Here is a 27,500-nt window from a genome sequence, read left to right as displayed (position 1 = left end):
AGGTGGCCACCTTGTCATACTGGTATTTGCTGTGGTGTTGTGGCTCAGCAGACTGAATCCTAATGGCTCACAATCTGACACGGCCTTCAGCTGGAATGAATGGCTTCAGGTGGTGGTTAAATATTTAACCATTACCTGCCGGAGCCTCTTGTACAGCCAGTTCACATTAACGACTGGGAAATGGTGCTTTGACAGCACAATGCATTAAAGATGATTAAAGGCCTCACGGTTGGCCCTCCATTCATTCGGCGTCCCTTAGATAACTTGGTTGTTAATCTTCGTTAAAAAAAGACTTCTTCCTGAATTAAGCTGTCGTATTGCATATAGCACGCTCATTAGGCTGCAGCGCGGTATACACACATCTGATTGTTAAAGGCTGCGTGGTTGTTTGGTCGTAAACTGATGAAGCTAGATCAACATTTGTCCCCATCACAGATGGTGCTGCAGTAGGATTTAGAGCTGCTATCAAACACCAACTGGACATTCATTTGACCTTTTTTACGAACTGACCATTTCAAACACTAATCTCTCCGATAGACCCTCTAGCCTTCGGCTCGAGGGAATGTCATACTTTCCACTCTATTCTCATTAAATTAGTGACACTTGAAAAAACAATGTGGAAAAAAACCGCAATCCCTTTATCACACAGATGTTACCACGTGGCACAATATTCTGCTAATCTGTTCCTGGCACCGGAGCTCTGCGTTGGCCTCTTTAGAAAGCTGGCTGGCTGATATCTGGGTTATTGGAGCCAATGAGACATGAAAAGATACGGCTTTCTAGCAGCCGACCGCAAGGGGCACAACATGCCAAATCCAGCGTGTAAGAGATTATCTGCATGACCGAGAACATATGTCCCACAACGTATGGAAATTTAAAGATTGTTGCTAGTGGATGATCTGTCGTATAATTGATTCATTAATTAGCAGCTGCATGGTTTCACATTAGGGAATCAAAGCTGCATGATCTTTACTAAACAGATTTACAGCACAAAGACTAATATACTCTGGGTTATGTGATATATAAACTGGGATATGTGCTATATAAACTGAGTTATGCGCTATATAAACTGGGATATGTGCTATATAAACTGGGATATGTACTATATAAACTGGGATATTTGAGATATAAACTGGGATATTTAAATATAAACTGGGATATGTGCTTTACACTCTTGGATATTGGATGTGTATGAGGATGTCAAATCTACACAGCTCTTTGATGCAGTAAAAGGATAATGCATTGAATCACATAGCAGCCCTATCAGATAACAGCAAACTAGGACGCACATGTCATGTTTACTAAGAGGAAGGACGTGTGTCCTCTTGTTAACATTGATGTACTACAGCTGCCACCTGTTAAACCAATCAACGGAGAACACGCCCACTCACAACAAGTCCTCACACAATCACCAACGAAAGCCGCACCACGATAGATTAAAACGGAACAGACGGATTAACCGGCACAAATATATAAACTCAATGATAAACCTGACAAGGCACAAAATATGAAGACCGCACAAGCGTATGCAAAAACTCAGCTGTGTCCCCGAAACGCACGGGTCTTAAGAATTAAGTGAGCGGGCGGGAGTTAGTGCCAAGTTGGCAAGGACATATTGTCCTGCTTCGATATCATAGCCAAAGATACAGAGCACAGCAACGGCCAACAGTAGTACAACTAATAGCCCCGTCAATGAAAGGAGGTTTATCTTCAGTGGGGCGGCTTGAAGGTTGAAGATGTATTCTGGTACTTTCTCCCTGTGTGGTGCTTAGAGGATGCGTCCCACCTGCAGCGGGATGGAAACTAGTTTCACAACACTTTGTTCACGAGCCACCTTGGGCTGTAGATACTCAGAGGAGCGTTGTGGTGGTGTCCCAGTGTTGTTTCTGAAGGGGGAAAGTCTTTCAGGGCGACCGGCTTTCAGCGCTGGTAGCGGTGGCGTCTGCCAAACATGGCAGACGCCACCGCAAGAACAAACAACGAGAGGGAGTTGGAAGCGAGACAGACTAGAGAGACGAGTTGTCTGGGGACTTTATTCCATTTCACGGTTTCTTCTTCGTTGGCTTGGATGAGTAAATCTGAAGCTGCATTGAAATTTGTGTGATAAATAACAGTGAAACATTTCCTATCGCAGCTTTTAAACGTTTTCCCTTTCAAGGTGAATCTGGTCGCTCTCATTCACAGTACTTTGATAGCTTCTCTCTTTTTCTTCGGTGTAATTAGCGACCGTGTTGCCTCTGCTCTTCCCCTCTTTTCTCTTTTGGTTTTATCATCCACCATCCTCTCCTCGATTTCATTTAATTCACTTTATTTGCATAGCCCTTAATCACAGCGACAGGCTCAGAGGGCTTCACAGGCCGTGTGTTTGTGGCACGCCCCCTGACCCTCGCTCCCCAGAGGGCAAGAGAAGTCTTAAAAAGGAACGCAGAGCGGGGGATCCCTCCTTCTAGGGGTGATCAGGAGTGCAATGGGGGGCATGTTTACATCCATACATCCATACATACATAAATACAGACAGGCAAAACATTTTAAATCAGTGATGGGGTGCTGGCTGGTTCCCCGGCAAGGAAAGTCGAGGCATCCAGTCGCAGACACCGCAACACGCTGAAACAAACGATAATGAATCAGAAGGGGAAAGTGCATACTGAAAATGTAGCCTACTGCTCATTTAGTGACTCTTCCCTGCAGCACTGGACGGACGTCTACCTGATGTGGAACCCAGAGAACTACCCGGGAGTGCAGACCATCCGGTTCCCCTCCAGCCAGGTGTGGGTCCCGGACATCCTGTTGTACAACAGGTACGCCGGACCTTCTCTCCTCCACTCCCTCACTGCAATCGTCCTCCTCTCCTTCATGTCACTGCCATCGCTCACTCTCTGTCACTTTTACCTGATCTCGTTTGTCGGTCGATCTCTTTGCACCTCCTCTCCTCTCTCCTGCGCTCCCTCCCCGATCGCTCCCGTATTCCTTCTGGTGTCTGCTCTTCTCATGTATAACCTTCTGTCTCATCTTCCCTCCCTGGGTCTTGTGTAATGACTCTTCGGCCTTCTTATGCACTCTTTATTCGACTCTGCTGTCCTCTCATCTCCTAACCCCACGGTGAGCACTGCTTGGGTCCCACCTGCTCTCATGTTATTTCCCCATCACTTGTTCCTTCTCTTTCTTCTGCTCCGGCGTACCTATATTACCCATTAAACGTGCATTAGTCACTGAGCCGGCTCTGTGGAGAATTGGCGCCATTGTCTCTTTATTACATGGATAGATTGCCTGCTCTCTGTTTACCCTTCACACTGGGAAAGAAAACACAAATAGTCCCCCCAATTTCCAATTTCATCCCCGGCTGGAGTCTCACCTCTAATGAGATGATTGAGCTGATTGCCTCGGGGAGGAATCCAACTACAGGTCTCAGCGGGCTTCGAGAGGTGTAGCTGCTTTTTATATCATAGCCACTGGTTAGTGGCCTGTTAAAAATGCGATGTGTTAAATGGCTGGAAGACAAATGTCTCGATGTATTAGCCGGTGCGCTAGTCTAGTGGCGTGGCATGCCGCACGATGAACCCGGAGTCAATTGGATTAATTGGATTATGTGGGAACAGATGTGACCGGACTGATGACCAAGATAGGGAGGATTTAAGGGACGGCCGCGGTAAAAAAAAACTTCAGGAAGAGCTTCGTCTCAATTAGAACATCAATCTGCAGGGAGAATACATTTCACCCCCGAAAACCATCTATTTTGGTTTGTTAGTAATGAGGGCGAGACTAGGCGATACGTGGGCCGGGTCGGTGATTGATGGAGCTCGCACGGTGTTGCCTGCTTCAAGGCGACTAGAAGATTGGGTTGGGGTTGAGGGGAAGATTGAGATGGATGTGCAAGTCTGAGTGTCTTCGGCGGTCACACGTGTTGTGTTTTGCGTGTCGTGAGCACGAGACAACGCGGAGGAGACGGGCGAGGCGGCGAAGGAGAGCGATTCATAACCAGAGGAGGAAAGCGAAGGGAGTGATGATACAAGACATTAGGCAGCGTTACCGCGGCGATCAATGATGCTATAATCCAGAAACAGGAGTAGATTGTCACCGAGATCGCTTGGTCATGCGGTTCACTCACATCATAGGTGATGTTTATGTCTTTGTTTTTGTACCGTTCCAGGAGTTCTAATGTCTTAATATAGTCTAAATGAAATAATAATGAAAATATATCATAATGACAGTAATACGGGTTAGTCCTTGGGTTCTTTTAGTTTTGGTTCTGGGTTTCCTTTATCACAAGTAAGGTGAAACAAGTGTGTTAAAGGTTCGATTTTCCCACAGTTTAGCTTTTTTCCGTCGACTTTTGAGGCCAAGGCAGAGTGAAGATTGATAAGACAGTGTGTTTTCCTCCAGAGCTCTGCCACAGTTAACCCCATCATTATTCTGCCCCGGGCATCTCCTCGCCCCTCAGTGAGGTTTGCTTTGTGAAGTTAAATGGACGGGTTCACAGTTTAAAGGCAGCTGTGGTTCGTCTGCGGGAATCAGCTTGCTTTGTTGAGCATTAGGGGGTCGTACAACTTTACCCATTTTTACAATTCCCGAGAAAGTTGACGGCTGGCGGCCTCAGGTTCATTATTTATGCTGCCAAAGATTTATGGTTTCAAAAGATATTAGGAGAAGTATAAAAACACAACCAACAGGGGATAGTAGGTTGGTTGGAAGATATTGAAGCGTGTGAATAGAATGAGATGTACCGATTAAACAATTTGTTTTTCTACACAGTATTCCAAAGCTTTTATTTATAGTTTACTTTAATGCCCAACAAACCTCATACATCAATGTCATACAAACCCCAGACACACACCAACACCCACCCACACCCACACACAACAGGTGTTGAATGCATGAATATCATTTTTGAGGATCTTCTTAGACGATGATCATCCACCTTCTCCGTTCCTCCATCTCTTTTCATCTTCATCTTTCCTTCAATTCCTCTGATTGAGTTTCTTGGTATGCATGTCCTCACACGAAGCGGAGATACTGTGTATACCGTGTCAACTGGTTTCAACGCCGTGTTTCCGTCCCAACCACAGTGCAGACGAGCGCTTCGACGCAACGTTTCACACCAACGTGCTGGTCAACTCCTCAGGGGCCTGCCAGTACATCCCTCCTGGTGAGAAGCTATCTTGGTATTAAATGGGGAATGGGTTAACCTAGTGATGGTTAATGCTTGGCGCTGGGTTCTATGAACATCCTTACTGTACCGACAGAGATATATAGTGTTGTTTCTCTTTCTTCTGACAAATGTACTTCGAGTTCACTGTAAGTTGCTTTGGATGAAAGCAATAAAAGCAACACACAGAGTAGATGGGAGGTCTGTTATGGCCCCTCGACCGGCCCTGACGGCTCTTCCTTCCTTCCAGGGATCCTGAAGAGCACCTGCTACATCGACGTCCGCTGGTTCCCCTTCGACGTGCAGAAGTGCGACCTCAAGTTCGGCTCGTGGACCCACAACGGCTGGCTGCTGGACCTGCAGATGATGGACGTGGACGTCTCCACCTACATCCCCAACGGGGAGTGGGACCTCGTGGGTGAGGGTGAACCCGTCTATAACCCAGACAAAACCAGGTTCAATGAGCTACAGAGAACGGCCTCCACGGAGCGTCTGAAACAGATGAAAACTACAGCTTTCATTTATAGTTTACTTTAACGGCCAACAAACCTCACACATCAACGCCTTACTAACTAACCCAACCCAACCCCCTACCCTCACCCTCAACTCTCACCACCTCCATCTCTTTTCATCTGAACCTTTCCCTCCGTTCACCTTTTTGAGTTTGTTTCTGGTCTGCAGGCCATCAGACGACGCTGAGTTACTCTGTGTACCGTGACTGTGGTTAACGTCTTGTGACGAAGAGAAGCCTGGGTCTAAAAACCCGGGTGCGGCAGAGTTTGATGAGACAACTTTCACCGTCCTTACGACGTAGACCAAAACACAGAATCACATTTTACATGGCGCAGAGCAACATTGACTCAATGCTCAGCTCATGGCTGGACTCAATCCAGCTCAATGCACTACTCCAACGTCACACAAATATCGGCTCGGGACGTAGAGCGGGTTGGCTGGTAACCGGAAGGTTGCTGGGTCGATCCCCGGATACTCCTAGCTGAGTGTCGAGGTGTCCCCGAGCAGGACACCTCACCCTGACTCCTCCCGAGGACCTTGCGTGGTTAACGCCGCCGTCGTCGTGCGAATGAGTGCATGAATGGATGAATGTTGAGCGCTTTGAGCGGCCACTGGTTAGAAAACCACCGCATCAAATGCAGTCCGTTTCCCATTTACTTTGGAATATGTTACATTCACAAATGCCATTTGAAATCGTTTTTTTCAGGAGCGACGGCATAAATAAAACCAATACAATAAAGTAACAAATGCCATGTCTTAAACAACAGAGTTGGATGGTAGAAAATGGATTCAGACAGCCAATCAGCCTCCTGCGAGCGTTGCGGCAGAAGAGACCGACTGCAGACAGTTGTTGTCCAGTGGTCGGTGGTGACAGATTCCTCCCCTGTCCCTCCTTAACTATCTGATGTACCGCTCTGATACGGGTCTGTCCCTTGATCACACACACACACACACACACACACGTAGAGACACACACGTAGAGACACACACACACGTAGAGACACAAAGACAGACAGAAACACACACACACACAGAGATACATAGACAGACAGACACACGGAGATACAAAGACAGACACACACACACGGAGATACAAAGACAGACAGACAGACACACAGACACACACACACACACACACACAGAGCTCCCCATCTGTCTGGAGAGGGGGCTGTGCGTGGTGACAGCTGGCCCAGAACGGTTCACTTGTTTCAGCCACAACACAGACAGCGAGCCGGGTCGGGTCTCGACGTTGTGGCGCCTCCCACCGGGACCGTGTCCACGAACTGTCCGACTCTTCACATCCCATCCAGTCAAACGCACCGTTCACAGACTGCAAGACCTTCTGGTTACGTATTTATGAAAGAGATCTCACTTTCTAACGCAGATATAATTCGTTAGGAAGACTTCATTCAAAGTTATTTGGACTGTGTTAAGACTTTTGTGCTATGTTATATAGATGATGCCATATTTATTAAGTGTTATTATGGGAGAATGACTATCCTTGTGGTATTATCACCTTATAAGGCCCATACTGAGAAGAGCATGTTAAGATCATTATTCATGTGAAACAACTTCCTTACTTACTATCGATAAGCAGTAATTAGGTTATTGAGGGAAAACCTATTTAACAGCATAGTAGTTGTAGAATATGGTCGTGCAGAATAAGGCTGCCATAGTTGCTTATACTAACTAATTAAGAGCCAATAAGCTACTAAAATGCCTGCCAATGAGAGACTAGTTAATGGTAAATGTGTGTACCTTAATATCAAGTGTAACCGTCAATTCAATGAAAGTGCGTGGTAGAAAAAACATGAATTATGAAACGCACTGAGTTTCCATCACAGAACACACTCTGTGTGTCACCTAGCTCCATCCTAGCACACAGTTCATTCATCACCTTGAGCAGCAGCATCTTGTTAAGTGGTTATGATTGAGGTCTCCAGTCTTGTTGGAGGAGAAATTCCTCCGCACTCACTACATTGTGGAAGAGATTCTTTCAATCAATTCGTCTTAAGGTCGCCAAGGTGACTCAAAGGTTAAGTCCTCAGGACACGTTGAGTACTGACTGGAGCATGCGTGTGCCCACACACACACACACAGAAGCACATTCTTATGAATACACACACACACACACACACTCTGAAGCATGTTCGTATACATACACACACACACACACATTCAAAAGCACGTTTGTATACGCACACATACAAGCATGTTCGTATACATACACAAGCACGTTCGTATACACACACACACAAAGTTTGTATACACACACACAAGCACATTCGTATACCTACACAAAAGCCCCTTCGTATACACACACACACACACACAGAACCCTCTCGGATTAAATCTCTGCTCTCTCACCTACACACAAACAAATACGTACATGTGGTCTGTTGATGTTTAACCAGCAGGAAAGAAGAAACTTCCTGTGTACTGATTTTGCAGCGATTGTGAGAACTCCATCAGCGGAATCATTTGCCACCGGCATAACACTTAGACTGAGATTAAAGGAAGAGGATAAGCACACACACACACACACACACACACACACACCCCATCTCTCTCACAGACACACACACACACAATTTTTCGGTTTTCGCCTCGACTTTGAACAGCCTAAAGAATTATTGACAGTCATGTCTTCCCTTAATTTGAATTGGACAAACACAACACCGGCTTTAGTAACTGAATTCCACTCATAAAAATGACGGACGCGCGGACATAAAAACGCTCGCCCTAGAGCAGTGCAGCTGCTCATAGTGATAGGGGATTGAAGGGTATTGTTGACGACAGGTTCAACTCACGGGTTTTACTTGTGTGTGTCTGCGCGCCTGTGTTTGTCTGTACTTGTGTGTGTGTGTGCGTGTGTGCGTGTGCACATCATGCCTATGGAAATACACATTCACGTCATCTCTTCCAGTGGTTTTTAACTGTGGTAGACAAGCCATTGGTGGTATGTGAGGGTACTGCAGGTGGTGCAATAGATTTATACATGAAAGACAAATGTACTACAATAGAAAGAAATGATATAGATAATGGAAAATAAATACATATCATTGTTCACAAAATGTAGTATTATTCCTTATTACTTCAGAAACTTGTGTCCATTCCATCATGTTTTCCAATGTAGTTCCGTGTCGATTTGTTATGCTCAATAAACACCCCGGGAGCAGATAGTGTGGCTGACTCTTTCCAATAACCTTGGTCTTCTTGCAGTCATAAGTGTATAAAGGGGTGCCGGCTCTCCTTGCTCAGCCACTCCATGTGTATTCATCCATCTTTCACCGTTTGAATAACGAGGTCACCCCACAAAAGCTCATTCAAACTGAGTGTCCCCCTTAAAGTCAAAGGCCGGACCACTGAGCTAGTCTCACTAAGACTATGTCCTGGAACTTAATCTAAGTACTTGTATATCGTACGTCCGTGTACTTAACAATAGTTCTTAGCATTGTGTAGCATCTTATCCTAGCTATCTCTGTTGTATACGGGGAGTGGGCTAACCTCACTGATTGTTTGGCACTTATATCGTTTCTCTTCTGACAAAGGTACTCTTTGTAGGTCTTTGGTTAAAATCACCTTCTAAATGCTCTCAGTAGCTGCGTTTCCATCTAAAAGGTGATGCAAATCTTTAGAAAGTTCGCAAAAAAGTAATTCGAATTACGTGCGTTTCCATCAAGTGGTTGGAGCGGAATAGGGTGATGACGTTACACGTTGATGTCGGCAGGGTTGCTATGGCCGGTCATTATGCGGAAATCGGAAAGACTGTCAGTCCTGTGTGTTCAAAGTTCGCTACGTCACAGCTGTTTCGAAAAGTGTGTTTCCATCTCCCATTTTGCGAATTTACCCTTTCGCATTTCTCAAAAACCACCTCAAGTGAGCGGATAAACATTTTTGCGAATTAGAGGATTTTTATGCAAATTTTGGTGTTTCCATCACCGTTTACTGATTCGATACTTCAAATTTTGCATAAAATCAGGGGTATGGAAACGCACCTATTGTAACCGTCCTTCCCACCCAGAGACTGCTCAGTATTCCCTAACCTCACCCCCCCTCTGCCCACCCCTCCAGGCGTGCCGGCCAAGCGCAATGAGCTGTACTACGAGTGCTGCAAGGAGCCGTACCCAGACGTGACCTTCACCGTCACCATGCGCCGGCGGACGCTCTACTACGGCCTCAACCTGCTCATCCCCTGCGTGCTCATCTCCGGCCTGGCTCTGCTCGTCTTCTTGCTGCCCGCCGACTCTGGGGAGAAGATCTCTCTGGGTACGAGGCCTCGCAGACACACCTTACATGGTGTCACATGGCGCTTTTAGAAAGGGTCACTATGTTACCACTAGGTGGGGTGTTGATTAGCAATCAGCAGCCACTGGCGACTGAACACGTGGGCATGTCAACACACATGTATGATGGAGCAGGTGGTGAAATAGGGGCTTTTATCTAAAGTGGCGCCCCAGTATTTTCTTTATATTGATTTGATTTATTGAATGACTCCCCAGTGTGGAACCACCAACTGGAAGCAGATCATATTACAATAGTGACAACTTTAAGTGCTTTCAAATAACCAGCAAACCATTTCAATTATAACTACAAAATAGCATATGCACTTTTATCTGAAGTGGCGCCCGAGTATTTCTTTTTTTTACATTGATTTGTCACACAAATACACTCTGGAACCACCCGTGTGCTGTTCAGCACTTAAATGAAAAGTACCGGGTTAATATTTGAAGAGACGTTAGTTTAGACTGGATTGTAAATCAGATCAGCAGAAGTTGTAAGGAGGATATTTTTATTCAAATGGCTTTACACCGAGATAAATAGTAATCGTGATTTAGAATGTCGTCCCACTAAAATAAGTAAAAATAGAAAAGGCCAAATAGCAATTTAAAAGATAATATTCAATGTTTATTTGATTACTAAAAGTTAGAATGGCAACCTAAAAGCAGACGTGTGACTGAATTTCAAGACAAAACATTACCATGCAGTTCTATCAATTTTTTTTTAATAGTTAATTCATGTAGCAACAGGTGTTAGGTGAGGCAGCGCAGCGCCTCTTAGGTCCTCCTGTTAGCGATAGATTGAAAAATTAAAGTCAGTTCATAGCAAACATTTGTGCTAGATGATTAGACATTTTCACCACCCAAACTTAAACTAAAATGTCTACAAAATGACTAGGCAACATGGGGCTGCTTCTTGTGGTTAATCAAATATGGCAATACATTGATTATGGTAGCCTATTGACAAATTATTTAAAGACATCTTCAGGGCATTAAGCTGCTTATCCATGTAAGCATTTGGCAACAGGGCCATTATAGCGGCAAACCAACTCTATTCAACTGAAGTGGGGCGAAGGTACAAATACATCCATCACTCCAGGCCACTCTAAATGAATGACTCCCCAGTGTGGAACCACCAACTGGAAGCAGATCATATTTCAACATTGACGAAACTTTAAGGGCTTTCAAATAACCAGGAATGCAGTTGACAGGCAAGGCAGAGAACAAGCAAATCACTTCAATTATAGCAACTACAAAAGTCCAAGCTAGACGGCCGAGGTTCTAAAAGTAGCATTATGAAGCTTCCAGGTGCATAGGAGTTACTGCACCTGAAGACTAGATTTTTAAAGTCAGACAGAAGACATACTTCCACAACAACGCCCTGGTTCTCAGCACCATGGCCACACTGCTACACGTCAGGCATGAGCCAGACTAGAGTGCTGTTCGACCATAAGAGCCTCATTGGTACCGGACATCAAGTGAGGTCGGACCAGAAAAGCACAGTGATACAGATCATTAACTGGGTCTGGACCAAAGTAATTTTATCAAGGGGGGGCTGGACCAGGTGATCATCATGGCTGGGTTCCTCAAGAGGGACTGGACCGGACGACCTTCATGGTTGGGTACACCACATCATGGTGCAAAAAAAAAAAAGAAAAGTGTAGTCCGGTACATCAAAAAAAAAAATGGGATTGAAGCAGGTCAACGTGGTAGAGCAAAGTGGGGCTGTACCAGAAGAGAGTCATGCACGCAAGTGTCAACGTGAGGTTGGAACAGAATATAATAGGACCACAAGATACTAGGACCAGAGCCCAAGAACCACCAGCGCAAAGCGGGTTCAAGCTTCACCATCCTGATTCAAACAATGACAGGAACCGTTCTGTACGATGCAGACAGGCGTCAAGTACAGCCAAATATCTGCCTGCAGGCCAGGGTTCTGCGCGACAGTTCTCCTGCCTCCCCGTGATGACATAGCGGTCCCCCAGCGGGCTCCGCCATGACATCCGCGTCAGTTTAACTGCTTGTTGCCAAGGTTAACAAGACCTAGTCCCAGTGTACACGGCGGAGGTAGTCGTTGCTCTGGCGGGGGGGGCCAAAGGGGCCCCCCCCGCGATTGAAGACAGTCACCTCGTCAACACAAAACAATATACTCACCTCAAAGAAACACCTTTACCGGTAACATCAAAAGTAAGTTTAACAGGAATGACAGGAGTTGAATTTCACTCTAAAGTGACAAATCATTTGTTTTTGTACTTAGGATATGTGGATTTTTAGCTTAAGCTGAGTTTGCATTAGTCTCTTAAGTAAAAGTTACTTTAATACATGCACTCAGATTTGGCCGCTATAAAACAAACAAATATAGGGACAAGAGGTGGCCAGTACTTTAGAGTGAAATTACAACTCTGCAGCTCCCATGCGTGCACTGAACAAATACGAATACAAGGCCAACATCAAAAGCTCAAACCACAGCTAAACATCTCCATCCATCCAGCTCATGAAATAAACATGGCGTTACTCACTGCGGCGGTCCTCGCTGAAGCTAACCACTGGTGGCCATGTCTGGATCGTTTAAACGCACGCGGACACAAACCTGTAACGACAGTGACAGGAGCCGGAATCACAGACCGCAGCAAACCACTCTGAACAATAAGAGAAAGAAAAGACTGCATCAAAAGTAAAACACATGACTCACCAGCTGGGTTAGGCTAGAGGCAGCCTCCGCAAACAACGGAGGCCAGGTAGATGGTAAAACACACCAGCTGCGTCTAATTAACATAAGTGCTAAACTGCATTGACCAATCATGGTCGCTGGACGCAGGTGAGAGGGCAAGGCATTAATTAGTTTACAAGCAAGCTGATTGAGTGCTGGTACTTCGGTGATGGGACCATGTCTGATTGACTAGTCAATCTGATGCCACTTTAATCAAAAGTGCTTTGCCATGAGCGTTGGAATGCTAGCTATTGTGTTCGATAGAAGATATATTATTTTGGTCATTGTTTAGTAATTATGCGTGAAATGATAGGTCATTATGGGGAGAAATTGTTGTGTTGGAAACTGCCAAAGCATTACTCATTCGAGACGAGGCAAAATAAAGTTTTCATTGGCCTAGGTTATGGTATATTTGGCAGTATTACAAGTCGCTTTACTCCTCTCAATGTGGCAGAATAAAGCCAACAAAAAAGCCCATGATGCTCTCTGATGTAAACCCGCTATGTAAATAATATGATAGTATATGATTTGTATCAGTATAGGTAGACATTAAAAAACAATAAATATAACACTAAATAAAATGCAAAAAGGAAGGACTTTTTGACGAATCCCAAGATCTTCTTTGGGATTCTGAGACTCTCTCAAAGCATCCTGACAACAGTTCAATACTCCTGTTGACTAGCTGTGGATTAGCATGTGCTCCTGGTTCTGCTGAAGGCCAGATGAGATGCAGATCAATGCCTCCCTATATCAACAGAAAATTAATAACTCAGACTAATAAAACGCCAGCTGGCTGCTCTCTGAAATGCCAGGGTGAATCCGGGGCGCAGATTCATCTTTATTTCCATAATCGTTTACAGCTCGCTCACTTTCGTGCTTTACAATTGTCGTAGCGATCGATGTACCATTTTATTTTGCAGCGATAAAGTGGTGAAAGCGCCCGCTAGGTCGGGCGCTTCACTCACTAGGAACACATTAGCGACGCGATGCGTCGCGTCGCGTCGCTAACGTGTTCCTAGTGAGTGAAGCGCCCGACCTAGCGTTGATGCTATGCTGGGCGTAGCGCACCGCTCGGATTCTCTGTTTCCACTTTGACCCGGTTGATGCTGACCTTTTCTAGCGCGTCCAATCAGATGGCAGCTTTGACGTTTTCAAATCAACAGAATGTAAATGGCAACAGCTTTCGTCATTTGAAAAGCTGAGTAGCCTATTTGTCTCCACTGTGTTTATGAGTAGAAATGTGAACTGCCATCTGTTAGCTTGCTAAATTCTCAATGCCATAAATCTGATGCACACAGGATGGACCATTTGTTGATCGTTTAGCAAACCTAACACCCCTGTGTAAAGGAACGCATGCTTTAACTGTCGTGTGTACCCACCCATGCGTGTGTTTCTGTGTGTTTGTCTCTCTGTGTGTGTGTTTGTCTCTCTCTCTGTCTCTCTCTTCCTCTCTCTCTCACTCCCTCTCTCTCTATTTCTCTCTCTCTCACACACTCTCTCTATGTGTCTGTGTGTGTTCGTCTCTCGATGTGATTCTCTGTGTGTGTGTGTGTGTGTGTGTGTGTCTGTCTATCTGTGTGTGTCTGTCTATCTGTGTGTGTCTATCTCTTGTCTTTGTTTGGGTGTGTGTCTCTCTCTGTCTGTGTGTGTCTTTGTGTGTGTCTCTGTGTGTGTGTGTGTTTGTCTCTCTCTCTGTCTCTCTCTTCTTCTCTCACTCCCTCTCTCTATTTCTCTCTCTCTCTCACACACTCTCTCTGTGTGTGTGTGTGTGTTCGTCTCTCGATGTGATTCTCTGTGTGTCTCTTTGTGTGTGTGTGTGTGTGTCTATCTCTGTGTGTGTCTATCTCTTGTCTTTGTTTGGGTGTGTGTCTCTCTCTCTGTCTGTGTGTGTGTGTGTGTGTGTGTGTGTGTGTGTGTGTGTGTGTGTGTGTGTCTCTCTGTTTGCAGGTATCACCGTTCTCCTCTCCCTGACAGTCTTCATGCTGCTGGTGGCTGAGATAATGCCGGCCACCTCCGACTCAGTCCCTCTCATAGGTAGGCATCAACACGGGTGGACGGACAGAGGGACGGGTGAACACACAGACACCTGACAGACAGATGGACGGGGAAAACAAATGTTCTTCAACTGACAGATTGACCGACAGACATCACAAACAGACTGAGGGCCAGTGATAGATGGAGAGAGTGAGGGATTGAGAGAGAGAGAGAGAGAGAGAGAGAGAGACACACAGAGAGAGAGAAAGAGAGAGAGAGAGAGAGAGAGAGAGAGAGAGAGAGAGAGAGAGAGAGAGAGAGAGAGAGAGAGAGAGAGGCAGAGAGAGAGAGAGAGAGAAGGAGAGAGAATACCTATTGAGAACGAGACAGAGAAAGAGCGAGAACGACAGCGAGAGCAAGAGAACTAGAGAGAGCAAGAAAGAGAAAACGAGAAAGAGAGACAGAGACAGACAGAGAGAGAGAGAGGGAGAGAGACTCTGGCTGACACATCCAGTTGATACAGATCAGGTTTTTAAACGGACAGCTGGACGGCCAGCCGACACACTGAGAGTGAGGGACACGACGTCTGTCTCTTTTTTAAACACAGCGGTGAAAGACTCCACAGCTCTGTGCAGACTGATATCAGGGGCTGCTTGTATACAGGGAGAGCCAGAGAGGTGCCAATGCAGTTCCAGATTAGGTCGATGTGAATGCTTTCCCCGTTCGCTGTCAGCGTGCTGCCAGACAGACAGATAGCCTGCAGGACACCTTGATGATGTAAGGAATGAATACCCAGACAAGCCGCAGGTCTGTGTGTGGGTGTGTGTGTAAGTGTGTGTGTGTCCAAGTCAGCTTCATTGTCAATTTCTTCACATGTACCAGACATTCAAAAGAATCGATAAGACATTTCTCACTATCCCGCGGTGAAAGAGATAACGTGCACAGGCACAACAGATGTGTGTGTGTGTGTGTTTGTGTATGTGTGTGTATTCAGAATCTTAAAGACTTTACACACACACACACGCACGCACACACACACACACAAGCATTTATACACACACACACACAAGCATTTACACACAAGCACGTCTGACATGGGTACGCGCACACAAAGATTGAAGTCACATTAAATGTATGAAAGGCATTGAGCTCATTGGCCTACTGCTGATAGATGAGGTGTGTTAAAGTGACAGTGCTCACATACGGACAAAGCGACACAGAGAGAAGGGAAGAGAGATAATTTATTTTGCTGCTTATTGAAGTAAAAACAATCCATTAGCACATTCCCCTTCATGGGAACAGACACATCAACACTCTACAGATGGAGTGGAGCCAGGAGATGAGGGATGTAATTAAATGCTCATCAAATTTCATTTTCTCTGTTATTTGTTCAGAACCCATTGGAGCGTGTCATTTTAAGCATAACCTCGCTATCAATCACTATTCTTTCTTTTGTTGATGTGTTTGGCTTTTTAGGCACTTGTCTTTGCGTGTGCCCCCGTTTCTGTTTCTGTGTGATTTCCCATGACGTTGTGATTATGTAAATGATAAATGGTAAATTAACTGCATTTAAACAGCGCTTTTTTTCTTACCAGTGGCCACTCAAAGCTCTTTACAATATTGCCTCACATTCACCCATTCATGCACACATTCACACACCGACGGCGGAGTCGACCATGCAAGGCGACAGCCAGCTCGCCTGGAGCAGTCAGGGTGAGGCGTCTCGCTCAGGGACACATTGACACTCAGCTAGGAGGAGCCGGGGATCGAACCAGCAACCTTCCGGTTACCAGCCGACCCGCTCTCCCTCCTGAGCCACGTGCCGCCCCAATATGTAGGTTATGTAACGTGATCACGTGATCTGAGGGGCCGTAGATGGTGTTTTAATCAGTGCTGATGGACCCATTGGGTCTCTGAGTCTCGGTGACTTAATACCGCTCCAAAGGTTAACCCGACTGAGGGACTGACCGACTGACCACAGCGGGCGCGTGTGGAGTCCTTTCTCAGGGACCTCAAAACAAACAGTACTCACTTCGATTAATTAAATCCATTCGGACTCACAACGCGCTCGTTACAGCTTCCAACTGTGCGTCGAAAACTATATGCAGGGAGACACACACTCGCCCACAGTGTAAACACATTAATCATTCTGGTTCGTACGCTCCGTGCTTGTTTGCCCGCCTCCAGCCCAGTACTTTGCCAGCACCATGATGATCGTCGGTCTCTCTGTGGTGGTGACCGTACTGGTGCTGCAGTTCCACCACCACGACCCCCACGGAGGGAAGATGCCCAAACTGGTAGGTGGAGATTCATCCTGCTGCTGCTGCTGCTTTCCACAATGAGAGTCTCACGCTCTGAGGCTTTCGAACAGGACCTGGAACTGAGGTAACCAAGACAACAGCCTCCCTGTTAGTACATTGAGTATTGACAGTACACCGCCTTGACTCAGGCTCTCCAAAACTGATGGGTTTGGCACATTTACATTTATTTATAGGGCATTTAGCAGACGCTTTTATCCATAGGGACTGACGATAAGTACATTTGATAGTGGAGAGAGAAGCAACAATATGTCGCCGTCGGTACAGTAAGGATGTTCAAGTGCAGACGGAGAAGGTTGAACCATCATCTTCCTCCCAGTTCTAATCTTCCTACAAGGAGGAGGAAAAAAAGGAGGTAAAAAAAAAAGGACAAAATTCAAGTTCGATTTTTTTTGGGAGATGCTGTTAATGATGCCACTGAGCCCAAAGGGGGAGGGTCTTATACATGGGATTGGGCCAGTCCACTGTCAATTAGGAAAATGACTAATGGGCCTTATGTTTATTATCGCTGTCTTTTTTTATACACCAGTCAGAAATAAAACATAACTCATCTTCCCGTCTCCTGCTCCTCTTGCTCCTCCACTACCACCTCCACCTCTTCATCCTCCCCCCCCCCCCCCCCCCCTTCCCCTCCCAGGTCAGAATAATCCTCCTAAACTGGTGCGCCTGGTTCCTGCGGATGAAGAAGCCCGGCGAGGACGCCAAGACGCCCGCCTGCCCCGTCAACCCCGTCAACCCCCAGACCCGGTACTCCCACGCCAGCGCGCCCCACCACCACGCCAGCGTCAACAGCATCCAGATGTCCACTGTCCCGGGCCAGGCCTCCACCCACCCCCTGTCCTCCGCCCACGGCGCCACCGCCACCAACGGCAGCATGAACCTCTACTTCGGCTACCACTCCATGGGCACGGACAACCCCGCCTTCCCCCCCAGCAGCGCCGACTCGGGGGTGATGATGTGTGGCGGCGGCGGCGGAGGCGGGAGCAGCCAGGCCAGCGACATCCACTCGGAGCACGTGCGGACGCTGCTGATGGAGCAGGTGCCGGAGATCTCCCGCATCCTGGAAGAGGTGCGGTACATCGCGGGCCGCTTCCGGGACCGCGACCGGGGCGACGCCATCTGCAGCGAGTGGAAGTTTGCGGCGGCGGTGGTCGACCGGCTCTGCCTGGTGGCGTTCTCGCTCTTCTCCATCATCTGCACGTTCACCATCCTCATGTCGGCGCCCAACTTCATCGAGGCCGTGTCCAAGGACTTCACATGAGGACGCCGTCCCTCGTTCCTCTAAACCCCCAGGCCCAAACCCATCCCTCCGCCACCAGCACCACCACCTTCCTCAGAGACGAGACGATGAAGAGACCCAGAAAAACCTAACACCATAAAAGCTGCGCCTCCCGCGGTTATTCCTTTGTAGAAACCGTAGCGCGCGCCGGTCTCCTGCGAGATCACCGTAGGATCCAGCTCCTGTTCGATAGACCTCTGGGTGTTATAGCATTGTGTGCTTCAGCTCCTCACTACACCTCCCCAGTCGGCAGGTTCTCTTACCTAGAGGGGGGAGCTTCACATGCACTTCAGTAGCTCAGTTTAATGTCATCCGTTGTGTTTCACGTTTCCCTCAGTAGACGACGTATGATAAATATGATTCATGTCTAAATGTCAGCCTCTAATTGTTTTATCTTGGGTTTCTTTTGTTGCTTGTTTGACGTGTGTATTTACAAGGATGCTTTCATATCCGGTGCGACCTCTGCGGTGAGTGGGTTTGAGAGCTGTCGCTGTACAGATGGTGCCCAGCCCAGAGGCCACGGTGATGTGTGGGTCCGGTTATTGCCTTGATATTGCCGGCAGTGAGAGGCACTCCCAAGGTGTCCAGAAGTGCTTGCGCCGGAGGGGCTAGGGGGTGTCATCGATATATGACCTGTAAAGCCCTTTGAGACTGTAAACTGTGAATGAGGGCTTTGCTAATAAAGTTGACTTGACAACGGGGGAGGTTCAGACTTTGGGTGTGGTGGGGGGGGGACTACACAATGGGTGAACTTAAGTAGTTAAAAGTCAGTTTAAGTCATTTTCAAAAGCCTTTGAAGTTAAAGTTAGATTGTCTCGTAACATTTGGTTTCTTCCTTGTACAGTATCACTATTCAAACACCAATTTTACCACTTTTCAAAGCTCCATTTCAAAGTTGAGGTTTAGTTCAAACTCTGGCCTTCTCCGAGGGCCCTTCGTATGTTATTGTTTCTGCTCTGAACGTACTCCAGATGCACTCATCGTCCCTCTCTGTGAACCCCGCCCTTCTCTGTTGTTATGCACTCGTTCCCCCAATGGCCTGTTGACCTGACCTGGACGTTACTCAAAGGCCTGTCTGTTTGAGCAGGGATTTGTGTGCGGGAACTCGCAGTCACACACTAAGAAACAAAACTGTGACAAACAAGATTAAAAATTGTGGAGTATCAAATATAAAATTTCACTTAGCTTCTCTCTCTCTCTATATACAAATACTATTTTCTAAATCTGTGTAATATGCTCCAGGTTATTATTTTTCTTCAAGGCAAACATAATCTATTTTAAAGAGTTAAATTCTGTTATGGTTGTGGGTTGTCCGCTAAAGAAGTTATATTTAAGCAGTTCAATTGTTGCAAAGAAAGACGCAGCCAAACGTTTTGGTTTTTCAGATTCATCAACACTTCCTCACTAATCTCAGAGATATATATCCCAGTTGCTTTTTGTGCTTTATCCATGGTGACATCTAGATTGAATCAATCGACTGAACACTTAATCTACCGGAAATGTACACGCATCACGGATTAACGGCAGCCGGCAGGTGTTTGTCACAAAGATGTGTTCCATCTCGTGGCGTCTCCTCGTATCGCCCAACCCTCCGCATCGCGCAGCTCTGAACCGTCGCTAAACTCAAAACACGCTTGATTAGTAGATGAGTCGTTTAACTAGTCATCTTCTCAGAACACTGTCGCTAAACTTCTAACTAAAACAATATGTAGAATGGCACATATATCGTAATAAATAGATCAAAGCTATTTATTGGAAGTGAGAGAACCATTCAATATTGGCGTTTTGACCATCCATAGAAACAGAGGCTGACTGTATGTGGTTGCTATGGAAGCCAGGCTCCACAGTGTTATGGTGCGGCCACACCAAACGCGTTACTCGCGTTGGATAACGCGAGTAACGCACCTAACCTGACGCTTGATCATTGTGTGGTGGTTACTCGGTTCAACGCTTCCAACGCGTCAATGCGCCAACGCAGCTAGATGAGTCCATGTCCATGCAAGTGAACAGAGCGTTCCCTCTTCGTCATAACTATCAAACCAAACATCCTTCACATTCACCGAGCGAACATTATGAAAGTAAAATGCACATTTCTCGCTAAAAATGTTTCCATAAACGCATTTAATGGCGTAACTATGTTACTATTTCCACCCAGAATAAAGATAGTTGTCGGCCGTGGCTGCGCTGGAGTCCGAGGTAGGAACCCCAAACGCCGCCGTGTTTGGGTGATAGAGTTTAGATCGGGTTAGATTAAATAATCTCTGATATAAATAACAATAATCGGGTGAAATAACTTCACATGGTGTGTCTGGTGTGTTTCCACCATTGGTAGTGTTGATCAGCAGAGAAATAGTCTGCCAAGACGTTGAGGTTGCTTAGCATCCAGACACTCTGTCCATGCAAGTGAACGGAGCGTTCCCTCTTCGTCATAACTATCAAACCAAACATCCTTCACATTCACCGAGCGAACATTATGAAAGTAAAATGCACATTTCTCGCTAAAAATGTTTCCATAAACGCATTTAATAGCGTAACTATGTTACTATTTCCACCCAGAATAAAGAAAGATGTCGGCCGTATGCTTTCTGTCCAAGCTCACTACTCTCTGCCAGTGACGTCGGGTCAAGCTCCACGCTGATTGGCTATCGCAGCTAAGCGCCACGCGTTGGAGCGTTGAAAGTTCAGATTTCTGAACTCCGGGCGTTGGTGCGTTGGGCGCGTTACTGCGTTTACGTGCGTAATTACGTGCGTCTGTCGCGCGTAACGCCCCCTACGCTTCATCGCATGTAACGCGTCTACGCGCCTATACCAATGGTTCCCTATGCAAAAATGCCGAGTTTGGACGCCCCTAACGCGAGTAACGCGTTTGGTGTGGCCGTACCATTAAGGATGATTTATGGATAATCAAAGAACACTTTGCTGTGAAGGGTCACTAAGTGTGTTTACCTCTGAGCAAACAAATAAGGCCGAGCACAGCTGGGCCCAAAGCAACAAGCAAACAATAGTGCATTTTGTACCCACACAGCAATGTCAACCTGGCCCAGTGTTAAACACACAAATATGCAAGGGTTTACAACAAGCTGTACTTAAGGTATACTTTGTTTCTGACACCTAATTCACTACCACTTTAAAATGGTAGGAGGCAGACCAGTATGGATTTTAATATTCTCGTTCCATCTGGTGTATAATGACCTACATGTAACATTGTTTGTGAATTCACGCTGGTTTGATTGTCTTCAAACCTCTCTTAGAGACTAACCGGGCGCTCTAAATCATCTCTGTCATCGTTTTTATTGTTACTCATAAAATGACTTCTTAGAAATATGAAGATATATGGGGTTTGGAAACGCAAAATTTATTTTACAATAACGTAAGTAACTGGTGGCTCCACACTACAGAAATGACTAATAACACTTGGCAAATAATATTATAGGAATAATGGCGCGTGGTTTGTGTTCTGTCAGTGTCATTACTCATTAAGAATAATGTGTTACAGCGCCCCCCGTAGGAGAAGAAAACACATTCTTGGAGAGTGAACTATATATAAACAGATCTGTTCAGACTAATCACCTGTTAACTGTATTTAGATCCAGTATCACGGTTAGTCTGTTGTGATTTATATACAGAAGCATCTTGAGCAGGAATAATGGTTAAACAACTACGTAATTAACTGGGATAATAAAGGACAGTTTTGTGTGTTCTGTGATTAAACTTCAAATGAGATTACAGAAACAATTATCCGTGAAAAAAAGATGTTCTGCTATAATTAATAAAAGGAATTTACAATATATAAAATGCATTTGAAGCCATTCATAAATTGGTGGTATTAGTTGGTTCCTCCTTAATCATCTTTGGTTGAATATAATATTTTTGGCAATCCGGTCATTTGAATAAAAGTATTTGCCTCTGAACTTGCCAAATGTTTATCAGTCTTTGCTCAGTCTTGTTTGTGGAATGTGTGCTGGGTTGAGATCCACGGCTTTCTGCTTGGTAAAGCACATTCTCACTTGTAAAACTTTTGTTTTCAACTTCGTCTTACGACAATAAACACAGCTGTAATATAATCGGTAAAATCTGTTATCTTGGTTCCAGGCAAACTATAGAAATGTCAAGGTGACCTTCATGTGTAACGCAGGTTGGTCAGACCACTCTGAGAGAATGAGTAGATGATGATGAGTACATCAGCAGCTAGCAGAATCATTCCAGTAGAGCCTCAATGCACCCTATTCATTAAGGTCTTTACTTTAAATTGAATTAAATCTATTTTAGGTGTAATCTAAAAAGGACTAAAGCCTTAACATACCTTTTTAGTAATACCATTAAAAGTAATCTATGTAATGTATTGCATGCACGCACACACACACACAGTCACACACGTACACACACACTCACACACGCACACAGTCGTCCTGCAGTCGATCCAGACAGACAGATGTTGATGTCTGGAGTCACACTAGGGTCCACGGTCACATGATAACATGCTTCAGCTGGTCAATCCTGTAAGCCAGGAAACCGTGAAGTCCACACACACACACACACACCACACGCACACACACACACACACACACACGCACACACACACACGCACACACACACACGCACACACAAACACAAAAAAACTTTCAGCTATCAACAAGCATAAGCTTATGCTTTCAAGCTACACACAACATATAGGTGATAATGTCAGCATATGTTCATCAGTTGAACGTCCAGGTCTGCATGTGTATAACGTCGTCACACATCGAAAACACTTTCACATCCTCCACATTCTATTCCCAGTCCGTTCATCACGAGACAGCTGTGTGAAACCCAATAAGAGCACAATTTAATTCTGTTGAAAACACCAAATAACGTTTTCCATGTTGGTTCCAGCCTCGTTCTTTATTCACGTCAGATTCTGCCCAAACACAAACCTTTTCATTTCCTCCTCACAAATTGGTTTAGAAACACTCCCGTCTCTCCTCTCCCCTCTCCCTAATCCGATGGGGGTGAAATTATGATTTCTGTGCATGATAAAATGTTGTTCATCTGTGTTAAGAACATTGGAGCGTATAATCGCATTACCGGCCCAAAGCCTCTCCCCCCTACGAGTTATTTATAGCCTGCAGCTCAACCGGAGATTGATCGGGAGGAGTTTGAAAAGAGGACTTTGAAACAACCGGGCCCCGAGGTCAGTGGAGTGTCTTTTATTTTTACGATCGCTATAAATATATCACAATAAATGATGATAGACATTTAGCAGAGACTCGTATCCAAGGCCACTCAGAGGAACATCTAGGGGTTAGGTATCTTGTGCAAGGATGCCTACAGTCTGTGTGCATTGGGGATTGAACCAAGAACCAATCAACCCTACTTTCCTCTCTATTCTACATATCTGAGGTGAAACATGGCAGCCTGGAGCAGTCACTCATCTTTTTAGTGATGACACCGAGGACGGAACCATCTGGAAGTGGCGATTAGTTCACCCCAAGAGCTCCAGTGCAGCAGAACCGGAAGAGCTCTGATGAAGATCAGCGCTAAGCCTCTCAGTCTGGAGCCATGAACACATGAAGAGCATGGGGTCGAGACCCAGGGGGGGGTAGACGGGGTCGAGTCCCAGGGGAGGGGGGAGGGGGGAGGGGCGAGGGGCGAGGGGCGAGGGGCGAGGGGCTCGCCAGGAACGCAGTCCGCTCAGCGCTGGAGAAGGTGCGTGTGCGTCGGAGAACGAACGCGCGTGTCTGAGAACCAGTGTGGGTGTCAGAGGACGCTCTTGCGTCGGAGAACAAGTGTGTGCGTCGGAATGCATCGTCACTAAAGGTGTGCACAGCATGAACCCTTTTAACGTGTTTCGTGGAACAGTATTTCACTATATTTCTCAAAGTAAAATAAGCAATTATGGTTTGATAAAACGTCATGCAAAGAAATAAGACAAGTCAAGTGAACACATTTCAAAAATGCCCTCCTGCTTGTATTGTGAGGTCCAGAGACCTGTATCTCAGTGCCGGGGTCTGTATACACGCTGCTGGGGTAAAGAAACCCCCAAGAGTGTAGAGGCATAGAGGGGGAGTTCGTACTGAACCATATTTTTCGGGCTTATGCTGCGTGGCCTAAGTGACACAGATAAGCAACTGATGAGCGTGTGTTGAGGGGGATGAGGTGGAAACATTAGATCACATCGCAAACGCACGCACACTCACACACGCACAGGCACACACACGCACACATGCATGCACACACACAAACACGCACGCAAAAAACACACAACCACATAGGCAAACACACGCACACACACACACACAGACACACACACACAGACACACACACTCCCCCTCCAATCTCCACGAGTCTAAGATCACCATCTCTCACGGTTAATTCAACATTTTTAAGTCGATTTACATCCACGTGCATTCACCCCTTTCATCCACCCAACTGTGCATCATCTTCTTTCTGCCGTGTTCCTCAAAACCCCCCCCCCCCTCCCCCCCTCGGTTCATCTCGCTCTCCGTCAGCGAGCCTGTGAGTTTCGGCCGGGTCCTGTTCAGGTCTGGAGACGCACAGTGTTGACTCCGTCTCTGGCTGATGCATAGACAGAATACGTTAATAAGTCACTAGCAGGAGATAGTGGATCTTCTCCTCTCCCGTGGAACGCGTCGAGGTAATGAGGGGAGGCGCGGTCGTTACAAACTAACAAGGGAAACCTGAGTCAGACGGAGCGTTTTATGAAGGTAGAGGAAAACATGAGATGAAAAGGAAGTTTTACCTCTTCAGGCAGTTTCTGAAAAATATCTTAGTCGTGCTTTTCAAGCTCTTTTGGCTGAATGGAGGAGGTGGGTTGTGTGTGTGTGTGTGTGTGTGTGCGTGTGTGTTTTGTTGCGTGTGTGTGTGTGTTTGTCAGTGTGTGTGTGTTATTCGTTGAGCTGACACAGCAGTGCGGAGGCCTTGGAGATCCAGTAGTCACTTGGTCTGCTGGTCGGCAGCAGAACCGTCACCACGAAGTTAGTGGAGTGACCTGGAGGAGAGAGGACACTCACACACACATACACACAGAAAGACACACACGCGCACATACACACGCACTCAACACACACGCACGCACACACAAGCCCAATCATACACGCGTACGCACACACACGCACACATAGACAAACACACAAACACAAAAAAACACACACACACACACACAACCACAGGTACGCAAACTCATACACACAACAACATATAGATGCAAACGCACGCAGACACAGACACACACACACACACACACACACACACACACACACACACACACACACACACACACACACACACACACACACACACACAGTGGACAGGTCAGCTCCAGACACATATGAATAACAATAATGAATAACACCCATATGGTAAAGATGTGTGCTGTGAGTGTGTTTGCTGCAAACAATGTTTATCGGTCCATACATACCCTGTATGCTAACTGGAGCGTGCATACGTATGATATATGCCGTGTGGGTCAACGCTGATAGCGTAATGCCAGGTTCACTTTAGTCAACCTGAGGTGAACGTCTGCATCACATCATAATGGCATCACATGTGTGATTGTGGGTGAGAATGTTTACGCGTACGCGTGTGTCTGTGCATGTTTGTGTGTGTGCGTTTCCATTTGTTTGTGTGTGTTTGTGTTTGTGTGTTTGTGTCTGTGCGCACACACACGTTGGATGGTTGTGTGTGTGCACTTGTCTGTGTGCGTGTGTGTGAATGAGTGTGTGAGTGAGTGAGTGAGTGAGTGTATAAGTGTGCGTGAGTAAAATGTGTGTGTATGTGTGCATGTGTGTTTGCGTGCGTTTGTGCGTGTGTGGATGCAAGTGTGTGTATTTCAGTGAGTGTGTGTGTGAGTGAGTGATTAAATGAGAGCTTGCGTGCGTGTGTGTGTGTGTGTGTGTGTGTGTGTGTGTGTGTGTGTGTGCGTGTGCATGTGTGCATGTGTGCATGTGTGCATGTGTGCGTGCGTGCGTGTGTGTGTGTGTACCGGTGTTGGACAGCGTCCCGGCCCGGGCGGAGGTCTTGTACAGTATGTGTGTTTGTGTGTGTGTGTGTGTGTGTGTGTGTACCGGTGGTGGACAGCGTCCCGGCCCGGGCGGAGGTCTTGTAGAGCGGCGCCTGGTACAGGGCCGGCTCGGGGTCGTAGTTGAGCCGCGGCTCGAAGTGGACCACGGGCAGCGGCGGGTTCATCTCCCGCGGCAACGCGTCCTCCATCGCCATGGCGACGTCGTCCCAGCGGCAGGCGTCCATGAACATGCCGTGGACCAGCACGCCGTCCTCGGGCGCCGGCAGCTGTGACCACGCCCCCCGCAGACAAGAGGACAGGTATTGATTATCTTAACACGCGTCTAAAAGCGTGACACAAATTTGCCGAATCCCTATCCTTCCCCTTTCCATCTGACTCTCTCCATCTCTCACTCCCCCTCTGTCTCCCTTCTCCCTTCCTCCACCCCTCTCTTGATTACTCCATCTCCCACCGTTTCTCTCTCTCCCACCTGTCTTCATCCATTCCCCTCTTGCTCTCTCTATCCCTCCTTCTCTCACTATCTATCTCCCTCTCTTTGCCCCCTTCCCTTCCCTCTCTCTCCATCCCTCTCCCTATCGCCCTCTCCATCTTCTCTCCCCCTAAGCATCAGCCCAAACCTCTCCCCTCTCCCTCCATAATCTCCATCCCGTCCCCTCTCCCCCCCTCACCTCTTCGTCCATGTCCAGGGGGGCCTTGATGCTGGTCAGGCCCCCCAGGGCCTCAGCGACGGCCGCCTGGTCCCTGTAGAGCGGCAGCACGCTGAAGCCGAAGCCCAGCTCGTCGATGGGCAGGCTGTAACGCCGGGCGTGGTTCTGGAGCGTCCCTGTGGGGCGCAGGAGGTACCGCAGGGGAGGAGGAGGAGGAGGGTTAGAGAGGCAGAGGAGGAAGAGGAGGAGGAGGAGGGGGAGGAGGAGGAGGAGGAGGAGGAGTCAAAGGGTTAGAGAGGCAGAGGAGGAAGAGGAGGAGGAGGAGTCAGAGCGTTAGAGAGGCAGAGGAGGAAGAGGAGGAGGAGGAGGAGGAGGAGTCAGAGCATTAGAGAGGCAGAGGAGGAAGAGGAGGAGGAGGAGGAAGAGGAGTCAGAGGAGGAGGAGGAGGAGGAGGGTTAGAGAGACAGAGGAGGAAGAGGAGGAGGAGGGGGAGGAGGAGGAGGAGGAGGAGGAGGAGGGTTAGAGAGGCAGAGGAGGAAGAGGAGGAGGAGGAGTCAGAGCGTTAGAGAGGCAGAGGAGGAAGAGGAGGAGGAGGAGGAGGAGGAGGAGGAGTCAG

At 46.9% G+C, this 27,500-nt stretch overlaps 2 protein-coding genes and 1 long non-coding RNA gene across 3 annotated transcripts in view; 1 reads left to right on the top strand and 2 right to left on the bottom strand.

Annotated features, from left to right (window-relative positions):
* The window catches only part of LOC132454717 (neuronal acetylcholine receptor subunit alpha-7-like), a 37,776-nt gene extending 16,536 nt beyond the window's left edge, over nt 1-21,240 (top strand). Inside the window, exons 4-11 of the mRNA XM_060048240.1 lie at nt 2,689-2,798; nt 5,064-5,143; nt 5,394-5,561; nt 9,731-9,925; nt 14,594-14,680; nt 16,808-16,917; nt 17,576-20,071; nt 21,106-21,240. Coding sequence (XP_059904223.1) covers nt 2,689-2,798; nt 5,064-5,143; nt 5,394-5,561; nt 9,731-9,925; nt 14,594-14,680; nt 16,808-16,917; nt 17,576-18,199 — 1,374 coding nt within the window. The 3' untranslated portion in view covers nt 18,200-20,071; nt 21,106-21,240. The remainder of the gene's footprint in view (nt 1-2,688; nt 2,799-5,063; nt 5,144-5,393; nt 5,562-9,730; nt 9,926-14,593; nt 14,681-16,807; nt 16,918-17,575; nt 20,072-21,105) is intronic.
* On the bottom strand, nt 10,657-12,732 carry LOC132454716 (uncharacterized). Its single transcript, XR_009524983.1, has 3 exons — nt 12,629-12,732; nt 12,456-12,526; nt 10,657-10,723 (listed from the first exon to the last, which is right to left on the bottom strand). It is a non-coding gene; the product is annotated as an uncharacterized LOC132454716 (long non-coding RNA).
* Nucleotides 21,241-24,899: 3,659 nt separating the features above from the next.
* Nucleotides 24,900-27,500, bottom strand: part of dnah6 (dynein, axonemal, heavy chain 6) — a 62,384-nt gene continuing 59,783 nt past the window's right edge. Inside the window, exons 58-60 of the mRNA XM_060047417.1 lie at nt 26,906-27,060; nt 26,281-26,503; nt 24,900-25,205 (exon numbers count right to left, since the gene is read on the bottom strand). Of these exons, the coding sequence (XP_059903400.1) occupies nt 25,102-25,205; nt 26,281-26,503; nt 26,906-27,060 (482 nt within the window). The 3' untranslated portion in view covers nt 24,900-25,101. The remainder of the gene's footprint in view (nt 25,206-26,280; nt 26,504-26,905; nt 27,061-27,500) is intronic.

This window comes from Gadus macrocephalus, chromosome 3 (assembly GCF_031168955.1).
Source record: "Gadus macrocephalus chromosome 3, ASM3116895v1".
Lineage (NCBI taxonomy): Eukaryota > Metazoa > Chordata > Actinopteri > Gadiformes > Gadidae > Gadus > Gadus macrocephalus.
This window is presented reverse-complemented; position numbering and strand designations above follow the sequence as displayed.